The 14,385-nt window shown below is 33.4% G+C and overlaps 1 protein-coding gene across 7 annotated transcripts in view; it reads left to right on the top strand.

Annotated features, from left to right (window-relative positions):
- The window catches only part of LOC150106647 (glutathione S-transferase C-terminal domain-containing protein), a 300,229-nt gene that overhangs the window by 203,571 nt on the left and 82,273 nt on the right, over nt 1-14,385 (top strand). For all 7 annotated transcript variants that reach the window (XR_016548323.1, XR_016548324.1, XM_090392600.1 and 4 more), the window contains 2 exons: nt 3,153-3,242; nt 13,414-13,620. Coding sequence is in view for 5 of the 7 variants with exons in the window: in XM_090392600.1 (XP_090248726.1) it covers nt 3,153-3,242; nt 13,414-13,620 (297 nt within the window). In the remaining 2 variants the exon portion in view is untranslated. The remainder of the gene's footprint in view (nt 1-3,152; nt 3,243-13,413; nt 13,621-14,385) is intronic.

Consider the following 14,385-nt stretch of genomic DNA (forward strand, 5'->3'; position numbering starts at 1 on the left):
GCCAAAAATTTGGTAAACTGTCATCCTAAGAGCAACTCCCACATAACTGTAATGATTTTTTTTTTCAACATTAGAGGGCGTCATGAATAGGACTTTAGATCTTTTGTACACTGCAGTTTTATTGTTTTACTTACTCACTGTCGTGTGTACAAGTGTGTTGTGCTCTGATGATGCTGATTTGAAATTCAGCAAAAGATAAGCAGTTAATAAAACATCTTTGATTAAATTGTTTAGTGTTATTAATACTGTTAAAGACTTAAGTCATGAATAACCATCAACACCTAAGCTTACCTGTTAGATAGATGGCATGGCTAATATCGTGAATTTTTGCGCCTGGAAAACATGATTTTGTCACACTTTTGTTAAGTACTCCCCTGATCATTGAGTCTCCGTACATTATTTTCTCCTTAACTTGTTTTTCTTCTTTGTTCATTCAGTCTTTATTATTCTTTCGGACAGCCTGTTGCTTTGTCTTTTCAGCCCCACTAATCTCTTGCCACTTCTGCAATTTTTCAATTTTCTGCTTTATCCTATGAACAATAACATTCAGGTGTGCAATTTCTTTATTAATGTCCATTTCATTCTTTTTTATTTCCTCATCCACATGTTCAACATTAATAATCATTTTCCATCTTACCGTCAGTACTGTCCACTCTACTAATCTTTGCTGCATTCTTGTCATCTAAGAGATGCTCACTTTTGAAGCACTTGATACATACTCTCTCTCTCTAGTTTCAGTTAATACACTTCACACATGCTGTACTGAATGAAATCCAGCAAATTCCAACAGCCCGACAACGTGGTCTTGGCCATCAGTGTTCATCCACGCATTGGTGCCCATACTGACAGTATTGTATTTAAACAAACAAAAAAAAAAAAAGATTTACTTACAAACTAACTAGCTCAGTCAATCCCACACCCATTTAAAACAAAAACTACAGTAGTTAACCTATAATAAATTTAGTTTAATCCTTTATCCAAGTGTGAGCAAACAAAGTTTTGCTTAATGCATAACATTAGACATATCCGCAAGGAGATGTGTTTTGCATTATGGGAGATACTGAGATAGGAGTGTTGGTAGCTTGCTCCACCTTTGCAAGGAGTGCCCTGGTGTTGTACCACCTTACCCCAGTCCTGAAGATACTTTTAGGCGCAAACTTTGTTTGCTCACACTTGGATAAAGGATTAAACTAAATTTATTATACTCTAACCAAATGAAAAATAAACTTTCAACAGTAAGTTAACCTAATAAAATACGAAAAAGTTACTTATCCTTCAGGAGCGATAATTCCACACTACACACATACACCACCTGGCATCAACAGATTGAGGTGTGTGGTGGGATTGCAGAATTTGTTTAATAAGTGTGAAAAAGGGGATATAATAGAAACATATAAGTTACTTAAAGAATTTTATAGGATTGATGCAGGGGAAATGTTTCAGCACTTAACTAGACGGAGACAGAACAAGAGGTCATTCCTGGAAGTTTAGTAAGAGTGTGGGTAGCAAGGGCATGAGGACTACATATTTCACTTGGAGAGTGGTGAATAAATGGAATGAATTGCTTGAGTCAGTCATGAGTGTTTTGTCTGTTAATGGTTTCAAAGAGAGGCATGATAGATATTGTGTTATAGTTTGGGTCTCCCACAATGAGTCTTAGGAATCCTTTGTTCACAGTGAACAAAGCTCATACTTTGTTCACTGTGAGATTCTGTATTCATTTATTGTCTCTATTTTACTATTCTTCTCTAGTCTCTTCCACTAGTTTATTCATATTACCTTTTTTTCCCCATCATGCTCTCTGTTTTCATTATTCACGTCTTTCATCTTCACTCCTGCATTTTCATTTCTGTCTTCATGCTATTCTTTGCATACTATTTTTGCATTCCTCTCATCATTGTTAATATCACAAATACTACATCTTACAGCACAGTCACTCATGCATAAGACTCCATAAATTATGCAGAATTCTACTTGCCATGCGAAAAATGTACTCACACAAGACCCTCCCCCATCCCCCACAATATTTGTTTTATTTATTTATTTTTATTTTTATTTTTTTAGAGAAAACAGAATAACAATATTCTGTTTTGTCCAAAATGTACTTTGCATGGGGGAGTTGCTGTAATTTATAGTCTAGAAAAATGATGCCCAGATGTAATAACAGCCAGGTCATTACTCTTATATAGAACTTAGCATGCAACGGTAATGACCTAACTGTTATTACATCTGGGCATCATTTTTCTAGACTATGAATTACTTTTTTTTTTTTTTTTACACATACACAGCTGAACAAAAATAAACAATCCTAAACTTTAAAATAAGCACATAATGTAACATTTAATTAATTGTTAATTATTTTAATTAGCAAACTTTCTTGTAGGTAATTGGACAGTAATATTATTCCTTGCCACCTCATTTTTCAGCAGGGATATTTTCTTTACCACTGTGAGTAGGATTAGATAGTGGTTAATTGTTCTCGCTGTTAATATTGGCATACTGAACAAATTTATGAAAAAAATAATTTCTGGTTAAAAAGTTATAAACTTTAAATCACACAAAAATTTTCAGTGAACTGAGTATTTTTCATCTCTTTAGAGCAAATGTTATGGAACATGAGGTCCATATCTAGATTTCACATGTAATAACATAGGTGGTTTTTTTACCTTCAATATGAATTTGTGTTTAGTCTGAAATTATTTATGTGACGCCCACCTAGGAAGATTGCAAATGTATAATACATTAGTACCTAATTCATCTTCTACCTAAAGATTCATGCCCATAGTGGAATTTGAATCCATCGCCTATTATTTGGAGAGTAGAGGTACTATCTGCTTGGCCAACCAGGCTGGCAAATGAATCAAGTTTTCTTGTATTTTTACATATTCTTGCCAATTTGATCTCACTGGTAATAATTTTTTGACATATCCTCATGCTTTTTTTTGTAATAATGTGTGCATGTATACACTTATCCACCTTTCAGTCATCTATATATCCTGTTATTTAATACACCATCATATTACCATGAACATAACGTGATGGTATATTAAATAACTTATTTTAATAGAATTTCTTTTAGGAAATGCTGTATTTTTACTACTGTAAATTATAAAAAATGGAATTTAGTTTGAGTTTACTTTAAATTATTATAGGTAATTTTAATTGAAAATAAAGAAGAATCAATGGAAATATCAAGAAGTCGAGCCCAAAAACTTAAATTGCAGAATATCCTATTTTTTCAGGTATGAAATTTGCCTTTTCATACATATAACTGTTATGCAGTTCTAAAAAAAGTTTTAACAAATATACTCTAAATAATAAATACTAGTACAGTTGTATTATAAAGAAGAAAAAATCTAAAGTATGTGTATGTTTTTTTCTTTTATTGCATTCTCAGAAGTGAAAGAGCAAAATGAATGTGAAAAAATACCTTGGTTTCTTTCTTTGTCTTTCTGATTGTAATGTTTTTGAAATTAGTAATTTTATTTTGCTTTTGCCAAGAATGCCTCAACATTGTCTTCATTCCATTGCAAGTTCAAAATTTCTCCAAACTTTTGTTGTGAAATTTTGTTTGTGGCAGTTGCTACAAGTATGGCAACAGTCCTGTAAATATCTTTTGTTTTATATTTCTGTAATTTTAAATCAAAGAATTACCTACATTAATGCAGTAGTTGTCAAAGTTTATCAATCCAAGGATCCCAATTTTGATTTTAGAAATTTGATTTAAATTTTTTAAAGATTTATGCTTTTCAGTGTTTATATTTGAAGGAGGGGAAAAAACATCTCAGTGTTCCCTCAACATGTTAGGTTCTTAGTGATTTGTCACAGCAATAAAAGTTTATGCACTGCTAACTTTTTTTCCATGCACATATCAGGCTAAGTAGTCTGATAGCTAAGTGTCTTGATTTTACTCCCATGAAACAGACAAACTGGCCAGAGAACATATGAAATTAACAGACATAATAGACTAACCTACTGGCTTTAATTGCAGTTCATGTAATCTCTACGGTTGGGTCCAGTGCAATATTTTATTTTTGAATAAAATAAAATCCCCTCTTTTTTTGGGGGAAAAAAAATAAAAAAACAAATATGATAGAAATAGATCAACTAATTTTTAACTTTAATCAAAAACGTTATAGAATTGGTCCCCACAGTGGCGAAATTTGGAAATGAAAATATAATATTGATTATTTTTTTGATACCCCATTTCAGGCTTCCTTTGTCCTGTGCACCCATTGCACCTGCCTAGTTACAGCACTGGATATACTTAACAATTTGGGTGATAGATGGATTTCTCAAGACATCTATACTGCTGGTGTCTTGAATAAAATGATATATCATATTTGTCTCCAGAAGTTTCTCAAGTATATTAGTATACAAAATATAGAAGCATAATAGGATGACATTCTAAGCACTAAATTACAGAAGTCACTGCATTGGAAAGAAATATTTATTACAAGCACTATTTTTGGTCTATTTTTAAGACCATTCTCATTTCAAAAAGAGAGACAGTACAATTAAATAACAGTTGAAAAATTAAAGCTTGTGATATAATACATAATCATTTATTTTCTATGCTCCCTCCCCATCCTTTAGGACAGGTTGAGCCCTCAGTATGTATTTTATGATTGTAGATCTGTGTGTGTGTGTTCATAGAGCCAGTTTGTCTGTTCTGAGGGATGAAAAATTCAAGTTTACAGGTGGAAAAACCCTCTATCCCCCCATATGAGACCAGCTAACTATCTTTAGTTGAAAGAGACCAGATAAAGGTTCCTCACATCATGGATGGAAATTGAACCCAGGTCTTTTCAACCAAAGAGCTTAGGCTATACTGACTGAGCTAAACTACGCAGGCTCATAATACATGATATTCATTTAAGAAGAAAGCTCAATCAAGCAAAGACATTGAAATTGTTATCGATAATAAATTATTGAATGCATTCATGAAGAATATTGAGTAAAATAACTTCCCAAAACTGGGCTAGTTTAAGAGAGTCATTTTTGTTTAGGTTAGTGTTGACAGCTATTAGTTCTTTGGACAGACAGGAAGAACTGTTAATAATATCCATCTAGAAGAACACAGAAAATCCTTCAGCAAGAATCCCTCCATACACCCATAGAGGGTACCATTTTAGTATATTTTATGTGCTCATACCTTGGTAACCAAGGCAAAATATTGACTTAGTAATCTAATTAGCTAAATAAATTTAATTAGTTAATTATTAGCTTTAGAGGTATGTTTTTCCACAAAAATATCGGTTGGGACCCAAAAGATGGTGAACTATGCCTGGGCAGGACGAAGCGGTTCTGACGTGCAAATTGATTGTCAGACCTCAGTATAGTGATAGTGGTGAAAGACTAATTGAACCATCTAGTAGCTGGTTCCCTCTGAAGTTTCCCTCAGGATAGCTGGTGCTCGAGGGAATTATATGCTGGCCTGGTTGGCCGAGTGGTTAGCATATCCGCTCTCCAGAAAGCTGGTTTGAATCCTATCGTGGGCTTGGATGTTTGTGATTGTCTGTGAAAATACTAATGGTGGTGATGGGCAGTAGATGGCATTTGTGTAGTTGTGGTTCATTGTAATTGGTGGATTGTGAGTGGTGGAGATGGAGTTGTAAAGTAGATGCCCTGCCTCGATGATTCTTTGCACTCTCTGGAGGTGTACGTAATAGTAATAATAGTAATATCAACATAAGTGCAAAAATAAACTTTACAAATAAATTGAAGATACTACAATGGGTTCACCTTTTCCTACCTTAAAAAGCACTATATCAAAGATTTAGAACAGAATATACTTACCACTTTTTCACACAAGTCTTCTATATGACTTCAGTATATCAGCAATATATTTGCAGCCTGTAACTCCTCTCTATCCAAGTTTTATATTTTACTTCAGAAAGCGAGTTCAGTCCATAATACTTAATCTCCTTCAAAAAAAAAAAAAAAAAAAACTGCTATAGATTTATTTATTGAAACCATACATGAGTTGGATTATCATTAACAACAAAAAAGAAATAAATCATTTTTTTAATTAATTTTTTTTATTATTTTATTTTATTTACATGAAAACTGGAGAAAAAGATATCCTTGAAGTATGGAGTAATTACTTTGAAAAACTGCTAAATGAAACAAGCAGTGATGACAGCACATTGGTAAAAAACACTGACCCAGGCATGCAGTCAGGAATACATATCCATACTTGAAATAGAAAAAGCTGTGAAAGGCTTAAAATGTGGAAAGGCAGCAGGAGTAGATGATATTCGACCAGAAATGCTGAAGTATGGTGGTATAAAAGTGTTACAGTGGCTGCACTGCATAGTTCAGAATGTCTGTACAGAGGGACGAATTCCCAATGATTGGAGTAGAGCTCTCATAGTACCCATATATAAAAAGGGAAATAAAACTGAATGAGAGAATTACAGAGATATTTCCCTGCTGAGTGTTTCCTGGCAAGATCTATGCAAGTATACTTGAGAAACGGTTGAGAAGAATTGTGGAAGAAAAGCTTGGTGAAGAATAAGCTGGATTCAGGCCAAATAGAGGCTGTCCGGATCAGATCTTCACTTTATGACAAATAGTCGAGAAAGCATGGGAATATAACAGAGATCTGTATTTAAGTTTTGTTGATTTGGAAAAAGGCATATGAGAAGGTGCCAAGAGAGAAGCTATTCAATACGCTACAGTTATATGGTTTCAATGGAGCATTATATCAAGCAATACTTAGTCTTTATTTGAGTTGTAAGTCAGCAGTTAAAATTGAAGGAAGTACAGGAAGATGGTGTGAGACAAGGATGTACATTATCCCCTCTGTTATTCATTATCTATATGGATCACATTATGAAGGAAAGTGGTATTAAACATGCTATCAAAATTGGAGATGTTAATGTCAGCTCTTTGCTTTATGCGGATGATGTTATACTTCTAAATAAATCCGCTACAAGTCTGCAAGATTCTCTGACTAAATTGAATAGCTGTTGTAATGGATATGGTATGAAGATCAGCAAGAAAAAGACAAAGACAATGAAAATAGGCAGAATCATTGAAAATGTCGACTGTGTTATGAATGGAGAACCTGTGGAAGAAGTAAAACATTTCAGCTACTTAGGCACGATTTTTAGTGAAGATGGTAAATTAAATATGGAAATAGACAAAAGAATCAACAAAGCTAGTATGGTGGGAAGTCAATTGAATAAATTCATATGGAATGTATGAATTTATTCAATTGAATAAATTGAGAAAGAGAGAAATTAGTCGGAACACTAAATTAGCTGTATACAAGACAGTGTTCATACCAGTTTTAACTTATGGATCTGAGAGCTGGGTCAGAAGTAAAACACTTGACAAAAGACTAGAGACCGCAGATATGAGAGTCCTGAGAAAGATTAGAGGCATGAATGGCATCAGTGGCAATATCATATTTAAAACAAGAAAATTAGGAAAGAATTTGACAATGTCAGCATCCAAGAATGCGTTAGCAGAGCTAATCTCAGGTGGTATGGTCACTTAAACAGAATGGGTGAGGGAAGATTAGCAAAACAAGTGTTCTCTGCCAAGTTGGCAGGAAAACGACCCAGAGGAAGACCAAGATATAGGTGGATTGATACGGTACAAAAGTGCCTTAGACGATTGAAATATAAGATCTGATAATGTTGGAGTCTTGACAAGTAACAGACTGATTTGGAGGAAAATTGTAGATAGGAAGTTAGTAATGATGTAATTTTTTTCATGTAGTACTATCATGTCCTGTACACCCCATTGATGGTACATGGCAGGAATTTGATAATGATGAAATAAATAAATAAATAAATATAAAATAAAAGCATATATGCTTTGTTTTACAGAAGATAAATCCAAATTTCTTGAAGAGAAATGAAAGCCCTACCTTCTGTATGGAACCAGCTGACAGATCTACTGAAAATGCTTCTGTAAATGACTGACCCATCACAAAATTCAAATATTGATTTTCCCAAAGGGAACATATTACATTGTTCTTACAATTTTACCAGTTGAGGTGCTTGTATTAGTAATGCATGTTATAATGCAGACTGCATTTTTATTACCCTGCTTTGACTTTGCTTTCTTTATTTAATATTCAGGAATGGTCAGCTGCCTTCATTTTATTTACAGATCTTCCTGCTTGTCCATAGTAAGACAAGTTACAAGAACAAGATCTGTAAATAAACACATCTCTGAACATCAAGACCACACTGTAAAATTTGATGCAGCTTAGAACTTTCAAAGCACCTTGCATAGACTTTTACAGAGGTTTGTCTCAAGAGATTGTTATAAAAATAACTTTTGTATGTCACTGCATAAAGAATGCTAAAAGCCTATGTAAATAATCCGATGGGAATTAACTTGCTAAACTGAGTAAACAAAGGATATCTAAAATTGGTAAGAGCAAGGGTAATGCTTTGCCACCAGAAACTTTATGTTATTGCTCTGATTAAGTGTGTAAGAAATTTTTGTTTACGAGCTCTGTATATGACCACCTTCAAGGTCAATGTTAAAAGGGTCAGCACAGATCAGACAAGGTTCCTCTGTCCGACAAAACGCATTTAGGAGTGCACTTAAGAGAAGAAAGAAAAAGTCGGCATTGGTGATAGATCAAAGATCGCGCCGAAATATTTGGGGATTTCAACCCTTCATGCAAGGTTCCGAAGAAGGAGGGATAAAAGGTATCAACGAGAATATCGAATATTGGCAGTCGACTATCGAGGACATGACTATTCGGCTAGGTCACACCAGAGGTCGGAAGGAGGTAGAGAAGAGAAGGATGCTGATCCACTGGAAGCTGGCTAGATCTATGACGTTGTAGTGGAAAGTTGCCGGAAGCTATTGACCGAGGAGTGAACCTCAGTGCCGGAGAAGAATGCGCCGCCGCCTGGACGAGATTGCATGTACTCGGTATGTCGGATCCCCTCGCCCGAGAGTGTCGGAAAATTGCATTCCAGACCCCATCGACATCTCTGATGAGACGTCAGTGACACGAGATCCTATAGGAAGGATTCCAAAACCTGAAACGGAAGAAAAGTTTAGGACTAGAACGGAACCATGAATATGTGCATGACAAAGATGACAGACTTTATGTGAGTTGTTCCTTTCATATGTTTTATATTATGTGTAATATAGAACTATTTATAGTAGACTGATAAATATAAAATGCTAAGAATAAGCAATGTCTATGTGTGAATTTGTTTTGCTTGTTAATAATTGGAGTGCATATTATTAACAGCTTGGTGCAGCAATTTAACTTGTAGTGAATAGACCAGGATTTTAATTCAGTTAGCAGAAAGTGTATTATTATTATGTTTCATGATTGCTAAGGAAGTTTTAACATTTTTTTCTTTAATAGATAAGTAGGAGTAATCTCCCTATTGTATAATTGGTGTAATTTATCTTAGTGTAATTAAATGTGTTTATTCCACATTTATTTACACTAAGCCAACATTGTCAACAGAGTGCCACCTGATCTTTGATTTGCAATGCACTGTTTCAAAATAAACTGGGGCCTGTAAGCAGGAAACAAACACGGTAATAGAAACGATAATATGTGCATGTCGACCATGACTGTATATGCTAATTGATTGGAAGGAATTTATGTTAGAGAGAAAGAGAACTGCCGGTTGTATTACCAAATCTTATGCCGAGAAAAAGGATACTGGTGGCTCAGTCTAAACAAATAAATTTCCAGTACTCTTAGGCATACGATAGTAAGTAGAAGGTAGAATAAGTTTTGTATGAAAGAGTGAATCAAGATACATAGATAGTGGATAACATGAGAGAAAGGACAATAGTAAAATATCTCATAGGGGCGCAGCCGGAAAAGTTGTATAGACAATAAAAAGATAATACAACAGCGAAGATAGAGCAATAAGATAAGACAATAACAAATAGACAAAAACCATAAACAAATATTACAATGGCGTAGCCAACAGATGATTACAACACCTGTCTTATCAAACATCACAAATCTAATCTCGTACAACATGGAGTTGAAAATGCCAACCACAGGATCCAATGGCAACACACCAAGCTACTACATCGATTTGTATATAAACATGAACGTTTGTATAAAGTGAGTGCTAAAGCCTTATGGCACAGACCCAATCTTAATCGTAACAACTGTCTCAATTTCCCAAAAGTTTGGGAAATTGTTATTATTATTACTACTACTTGACACCTCCAGGGTGGCCATAAACTCATCGAGGGAAGGCACCTACTCCATAACTCTCTGTCTCCACCACTCAATCTACCAACTATAACTAACTGCAACTACACCAATGCAATCTACTCCTCATCACCACCACTAGTATTTTCACAAACAACCATGCCCATGGCAGGATTCGAACCCGCAGCCTTTTGTCTGGAGAGCAGATATGCTCACCACTTGGCCAACCAGGCTGGCAGAAATAACCTTTCGCAGCGACAGGATTCAAACCTGTGTGGGGAGACCCCAACGGATTTTTAGTACGTCGTCTTATCCTCAACTGTATAAAATACATTTATCAGTTTTATTTAATTTAATTACAATCCAGTAGTATTTAGTACTTAAGCATTCTACTGTATACATAGAGAGATTCCGATGTAAGCATGCACACTAATGGTTTTTTTTTAATGTAATTCCTATTGTTGTTTATAACTGTACTGATGATGTCTTATACTTAAGATGAAATATTTACATATTATTAAAAAGTTAATTACTGTGGCATACATGTGAATTTATAGTTATGAATATTCCACAGGTTTCTCTATATAAAAAAGATCCAGATAGGGGACTGTGGAGGAAGTGACCTTCCCTTTACAATCGAGATGATTGCCCCTTATGACCCTGTTGGTCCACGAGTCCTTATTTGATATATTTGGACCACCCCACCATATCTGGTGGGCTCCCCTATCTGCCACCCAGGGGACATGCTCTCTAGAGGTTACAGAGTACCCTGAAAGCAGAACAAGTGATGATTTGTATAATTTATTTTTTAAAAAAATAAAATAATAAACATCATCTCATTCACTATCAAGTTGTTTAATTACTGGAGGCTGTTAAGAAATTTATTAAAGAAGTTTTATTTCCAACTAGGAGATAGTACCTTATGTATTTAATTTAATAAGTTACTTCCTTTGTAAACTGTTTTCCACATTCTAAAAGTTAGTCTTTATGAAGATGCTCTTAAAAATATGGTTTGCTGCCTGCTATTTTCAAAAAGTGAAAAAATTGCAGCCTACAGCAACAGTCACTATTTATCTCCCACTCTTCATTATAAACTTAAGCTTATCCTGTGTTCCCAAGTTACTTTGGAAATAAATGGTCAAAAATTCTCTTGCAAGTCATTACCATTCTTTTTACGAAAAATCAGATACCTTTAAAAAAAAAAAAAATTAACAGTCCTTAAGTAGGTGTTCATTTGTAATATAGTATTTTAATTTTAATTATTTTAATTTAATTTTAATAGTATTGGTATAAGGCTTATTTTCACACTTCACACTGAGCTAATTCACTGTGAATTACCTCAGTGTAATTATATACTGAACATCTTACTTAATAAAAAGGCTTTTTATCCTGTTATTTAAAAAATACAATTTTTACAAAGACAAGTTGGAAACCGAATCATGTGATTGACAGACTGAGTTTAGCTTCTTAGCTAGTGGTAAAGAATGGTAAAAGAAATTATAATTCAGAGTTTAAATAAATTATACAACCAAATAATAAATACAAAAAAGATTCCAGTAGAATGGAAGAAAAGTATAACAATACCAATATTTAAAAAAAGGAGATTAAAAAAAAAACCTAGAAAATTATAGAGGGATAAATTTATTAAATACCTCATTAAAAGTACTAACAAGAATCCTAAATAATAAAATAACAAATGAAATTAATCTATTAGATGAACAACAAAGTTTCAGAGAAGATAGATCATGTACAGATGCAATATTCATAATCAGACAATTGATAGAGAAAACAATAGAACACAATAAGAAATTATTTATATGCTTCATAGACCTGGAAAAAGCATTTGACAGAATATTAATTCAAGATCTAATAGAAATATTGCAGAGAAGAAAAGTAGCAGAAAACATAATACAAATAATTAAAGAAATATATGATAATAATAGCTGTATAATAAAAACACAAGGGAAAAATAAGTAAAGAGATACAAATTAGTAATGACATTAGACAAAGAGACTCTTTAAGTCCAACACTATTCAATATAATCATGGATGAAATAATTTAATAAAATAATCAAAAAGTTAATAAAATACAGGAGTGAAAATAAACAATAGAATAATGAGAACTATATGGTATGCAGATGATGTACTATTAATTGATGATGCAGAAATTGAAACTCAGCTACAAATATTACTACATACATTTAATAAAGCAGCAAAATTGTATAATATAAAGATATCAAAAACTAAAACAAAATGTATGACAATATCACAAGAACCACAAAGATGCAAATTAGAATTGGAAGGTACTATTATTGAACAAATAACGAATTACAACTATTTAGGTATACAACTGAACTGGGAAGGAAGGCCACATCTAGAAGTCCGAGAACAAGTTGCAAAAGCTGCAAGAATATCAGGATGCTTGAACGAAACTATATGAAAAATTAACATCTTAGAGTAGATACAAAAACCAGAATTTATAAAGCAGTAATCAGGCCTATTATGATGACATATAATGCAGAAATAAGACCAGACACTAGGTAAACAAGACAAATGTTAAACACAGGTGAAATGAATATATTAAGAAAAATAATAAATAAAACTAGGCTAAACAAAATAAAAAATACAGATATAAGAAAACAATGTGACATACAAGCAATAAACAATTTGGTAGCAACTCAAAGAATAAAATGGATTGAACATGTGGAAAGAAGAAGTGAAGATAGAATAATAAAACAAGTCTATTGTTGGAAACCAAAGAATAAGAGAACAGGAAGACCTAGAAAAAGATTAAAAGATACTATTAAAGAAGATGAGTCTTGGTCGCAACAGATACCACATCTAATGCGTGAAGAAGAAGGCTACTGGTAACTACTTCCTTGCTTTTTTTTTTTTCTGCATTTTATTATCTGTTTTTTTCTGTATAATGGATAATTTACACAAAGTCACCTTTCAGCACCTTTCATTGTGAACAATAAATGAAACGAAACACAAACTACATTTTAGTTTTGTGAAATGGTGCAAAACTGAAGACGAATGTAAGGAATCAGAAAGAATACATGTAATTAACAAACATAATACACAGGCAGCCTCATAGCCTCAATTTGCTTATCTATAATAAATAATATTTATATGACCATGGTTTCTCCTAGTTATCTAATTGATCCATTAATAACTTTCTTAATAAGAGATATGAAGTTTAAACTAATGCAAAATATAATGTAATATTTTCATTTTTTATAGTGCAATCTTGACTACTTTAAAGGCAATTTTGATGTGGGTGTTTCATTACATGCATGTGGAGTTGCAACTGATTTGGTTATTCAACAGTGTTTGCAGAGAAATGCATCATTTTTCTGTGTTCCATGCTGTTATGGTGCCATACAAAATACACATCTTCTTAGATACCCTCTCAGTATGAAGTTCAAGCAAACCAACATTTCATACAAGGTAAGTTTTGACTTATATGTATGTGTGTGTATGTGTACACACACACACACCTTGTGTATATTACACACAAGGTGCTCCTGGAGGAATCTGCTGAATTTCAGAGATTGATTACTTGTGTGATTTTAAGGGGAGAAAAAAAAAAAAAAACAGCCTGTATCAGATATTGTATCCAGTTTCTAACTACTCAAAAATTGGATTCATATTAAATATAATATAGGTTAGAAATTCTTTAGTGATATGGCAGTCATAAGAAAAACTAGAATGCTGTGTCAAACTTTTATCTTTGAATTGGAAGTTAAAGAGGCAGCAACAAATCTGAAAACACACCCCAACTCAACATCACCAGAGTTAAAGATCAGTACTATCAACATAAGAAGCCCGAATGGCAAAGAAATGGAGCTAGCTGAAGAATTAGATAAGTACCAGATCGACATAATAGGGATGACTGAAACAAAAAAGACAAAAACTGGTGAGATCTTTCTGAGCAATAAATACAAAATGTTATATTCAGGAAATGACAATCAAGGAAAATAAGGAGTAGCCATAGTATTCAACACAAAATACGAAGTTAATCTTCTTGAATGGCAGGCAGTCTCAAGTAGAGTGATGTGGGCAAATATGAGAATGGGGAATTAGACAATGAGACTTATTTGTGCCTATGGTCCCACAGGAGGTTCTACTAAGGTAGAAGTGGAGGAATTTTTTGATGCTTTAGAAAAAGCAACTGACACAATGAAAAAGGAAAAGTTGGTGCTTGTTGTGGAT

Source organism: Typopeltis vanoorti, chromosome 5 (assembly GCF_054136105.1).
Source record: "Typopeltis vanoorti isolate ZY-2024b chromosome 5, IOZ_Tvanoo_1.0, whole genome shotgun sequence".
Taxonomy (NCBI): domain Eukaryota; kingdom Metazoa; phylum Arthropoda; class Arachnida; order Uropygi; family Thelyphonidae; genus Typopeltis; species Typopeltis vanoorti.